This window comes from Sesamum indicum, linkage group LG6 (genome assembly GCF_000512975.1).
Source record: "Sesamum indicum cultivar Zhongzhi No. 13 linkage group LG6, S_indicum_v1.0, whole genome shotgun sequence".
Lineage (NCBI taxonomy): Eukaryota > Viridiplantae > Streptophyta > Magnoliopsida > Lamiales > Pedaliaceae > Sesamum > Sesamum indicum.
Window position 1 is genome coordinate 22590643 of NC_026150.1, and position 4137 is coordinate 22594779.

General features: G+C 34.6%; 1 protein-coding gene and 1 non-coding gene across 2 annotated transcripts; one reads left to right on the plus strand and one right to left on the minus strand.

The window, feature by feature from the left end:
• TRNAE-CUC lies at window positions 1609-1681 on the minus strand. Its single transcript has one exon. It is a non-coding gene; the product is annotated as a tRNA-Glu (tRNA).
• Window positions 2395-3639, plus strand: LOC105165836 (aspartic proteinase nepenthesin-1-like). The gene has a single exon (XM_011084999.1). The coding sequence runs from the start codon at window positions 2395-2397 to the stop codon at window positions 3637-3639; it is 1245 nt and encodes a 414-aa protein (XP_011083301.1).

The window sequence follows — 4137 nt, forward strand, 5'->3', positions numbered from 1 at the left end:
GCCCCCCCCCCCCCAAACACACACACAAAAGGATTTTATAGCAAAACTATACACAAGTTTTAAGTTATTCCATGTTTGTTCAGCCAACAACAACTAGCTGTTAATTGAAGGAAATTTTGTTATATTAAGAATTATCATATGGAGAAAATTTCAAAACTTATTGGAGGGAAAATTCTTATTCGGGTCAAGTTTAATCGAATCAAACACAGAGTAGTATCACTTTTTTTAAATTATACGTCAATCCACGGCAAGTGTATTGCACTTGCCATATAATTAATTCAAATTCAATCGAGTCCAATTTAAAATAGAATTTCCTGAGAGGAAGATGTTAACTACAGTTTATAGTGCACCTCATGACTACGATATATATATATATATATATATAACCACATTAGAAAAATCACAATATTATATAGGAGATGAGGTGACAACTTGACTTGGACATTTTGACCTATTAATAATAAATTCCCACTATAATCATGAAATATAACTAAAAATAAATAAATACATCACAAACTTATCATACTTTTATCAATAATTTTATTGCACATTGTAAACAACATATTAGTTTATATTGTTTGAGGAATTGATTGATTTTTGTGGGATATATTTATCTAATGTTTACTTTTTATTTTTTGACATGTGATAAAAGTAGTGAAATAACAAAAATATCTCATAATAAAGTAAAAACATTAATATCATTTATCAACTCATGAAAATAGGAAATAGGGAGAGAATATTATTTTGATCTTATAACTATAAGGAAATGATACTTTTGACCCTTGTCGACTTTGAATTTACAATTGAGAACTATAACTAAAAATAATTGAATATTTTACCTAAACATCGTCGAAAAATTCATGAACGGGAAATTAGCACATGACCTTTTTTAATTCGAAAATTTCTAGTTTTTTGGTTAGTTTTACTAATGACATATTTGGACTAAATATATTATCCTCTATATTTATAGGACTAAAATCATATTTTTTTTCACCTTAGTCATGCCCCGTAAGCAGAATCCGCGATAATATAAAAAACGTAAATAACAGATTGTTGGGAATTGGATTGGATTTCTAGCCCAATCCCGACCAATAAATAAGATCTTATGATGTATCTACATATCCAACTCAATACGGCATTATGGATTGTTTACTTCATTAAATGTTAAATTTGGTGTTAATTGGAGAAGCCCGGGCTACATATGGACACCAAATGTAGGATTGATCCAGATTTGTAATCCCATTCCCACCTAATTTGGTGGCATTACAAATCCTACCCGCCATCCATTGTTCGATTAAGTTTTAGTTGACCTTTATATTTGGCTAAATTGTATATTTGTTCCCACAAAATAGGATTAGTATCCGTTTTGATCACATGATTTATGAGAATTTATTTTTTGTCCCAAAACATTAAAGAAAAGTTGTAAAGTTGTTCCTATTAGCATCATTCTATTAATTTTTAACAAAAAGTTGCAAATTGCCGTTAGCTTGTCAACTAACTCCTTTTTGTTTCTTGTTCTGATGATTGATTAGTCTTAGTGGCCTCCGTTCAAGCAAGTGGAAAAGATTCAAACACCTGGAAAGCTTTTTTTTTTAAAAAAAAAAAACATTCCGTTGCCGGGACTCGAACCCGGGTCTCTCGGGTGAGAGCCGAGTATCCTAACCATCTAGACTACAACGGATTTGTTACATGTTTTCTTAATTTATTTTATTACGAACCATTCAATTTGATTTCTCTATTTCAATTAGTGTTTCATCTTGTATCTAAATTTATTTATATCCCATACATGTTTAATATAAAAAATTATTTAAAAGTTCAATATGTATTAGATAGTATAACATAAGAAGATCCACCCTTTTGTTCTCTATATTTTTATGCAATAATGGTAAAAATATTACAAGTAAATAATAGAATAGGATCCAAAACAATAAACATATCACATAATTGTGCATTTTCTGAACCCATTTTTTCACAAATGCGAGTACTGTAAATCTTTCTAGTTAGAAATAAATTACCCTTAAAATTCCGACAAATGCGAATGCCTAGTTATTCTATGAGTGTATTATATATGTGTAATGTTCTTGTAAATCTCCGTAGAGTTATACGGTTTAAAGTCAAACCTGGGAAACTTTTCTTTCTCATATATCCAAACAGAAACTGTGATTTAAGACAAAGATATGTTTATTACATCTTCAGTACATATGTAAAACAAGAATATTGTGATGATGATGAGGTCGTCTTCAATTTCCATCGAATTCTTGCATTAACACTTGCTCTTATCCATATATTCATGCTGCTGCTCATCAAGAAAAGCAAATAAAAAACTAAGTTCCATCTTATATAAACACAAACACGCACACATGATACCATAAGAATGCTGTAAGAACTAAAAACATGGCTAGAAAATTGCCCTTCCTGATGTTAATTTTACTTCAGCTCGCACTGCTCCCTCATTCCCAATGCCTGAATTCAGAATCAGCAGGTTTCAGCTTAAGGCTCACTCGAAGAGATTTGCCCGACTCCAATTCCTTCCATCAGAGATTAGAATCAACTGGTCATTTCCCGGATGTGATCCGTCCACGGATCACCCGAGCAGATTACATATTCACCATTGATGCAGGCATCGGCACGCCTAGCAGCCAAAAGCCCTTCATTTTCGATCTAGGCAGCGAGTTAACCTGGACGCAGTGCACGCCTTGCGTTAACTGTTTTCAACAAAATTATCCCCTCTTTGATCCCAAAAGGTCCAGAACCTATAGAAAACTTCCTCGAAATCACCCCTTAACCAGATGGACCACATCCTTTGCCCGTTACAACAACGGAGCTTTCACGTTCAACATTGCGTATGGCAGCGGGCAAACGTCGACAGGCATTGTCTCAATCGAAACTTTCAGTTTTCCATCACACAGGAGAGGCCCCGAGATCATACCAGGGGTCGTGTTTGGCTGTGCAAACAACCAACAAGGCTATTTCAGTAGCATGGTAACTGGTGTCATTGGCATGAACAGATCTCCGGTCTCATTGATCAGCCAAATGCGCTCGTTGTCAGCGCGTCGCTTCTCCTACTGCTTTCCTCCAATCAATTCCCCCGTCAACACCACACGGCTAAGATTCGGGAGCGACATTAAGAAAATTGAAGATTTACAGGGAACCAGATTCTTGAGCACCAGAGACTACAGCTATAGAGTGAAATTGCTTGGCATAAGCGTTGCAGGGCGGCGTTTAGACCTACCAAACCGCAGTTTCCCGAGGGGCTGCACATTAGATACAGGATGTGCAGTGAGCAGGATCGAGACTCGTGTGTATAGTGAAGTTGAGAGAGTACTAATACAACATTTCAATCGGTTTAATCTGACCAGACTGCCACCTGGTTCGATCAGTCGAGGAGATTTATGCTATAGTCCTCGCCCTGGATTCATAAATTACCCAAACATGACATTTCATTTCCAGGGAGCCGATTACGGCATTGGGCCCAAAAACCTGTTTCTTTTTCTCGACAACCGATTCTGCCTGGCCATGTTTCCAGATAAGATAACAATATTGGGTGCATATCAACAGCAAGATGTGAGGTTTGTTTATGATATTGGCAATCAGAAGGTCTTGTTTCGTGAGGAGGATTGCTCACAGGATAAAGCTTGATTGATCATATGCACTGGATGGCATGTGGGCGCAGTCATGTAATTTTCAAGTTCTAGTGGAAGGAAATAAAAAATATTGTATTTTGGATTTTATTTTAGTTTGTATTTTATATTGTGCTCTGTATATAAATTTCGACAAATATCCATGAACCAAACCATCATAAATGAATGATATAGTAATTGCTGAGACGTAAACCTATTTCTCGCCAAGTATTCTGTCTAGGCTTAATTGATTTTCATCACTAGTTAAACAAAGTATTTATTGAAAAATTGTACTGCATACCACATCTGATTTAATAAAATTAATTACATGACAAGTTTATTACACTTATAATTATAATCGAATTGGACTAATTACATAATAAATGTATCACATTTATTATTATCAATCCAAATTTGATAAAATTGAATATAGGTAGAATTTCTTGAATTTGCTAAGCCAAGTGATGTTAATCAAAGGAACAAGTTCTACACAAATGATTGATTTCTAGCATCCGTT

Excerpts from the sequence above, each read along its gene's own strand:
- LOC105165836 (XM_011084999.1), top strand. The coding sequence starts at position 2,395 with ATGGCTAGAAAATTGCCCTTCCTGATGTTAATTTTACTTCAGCTCGCA.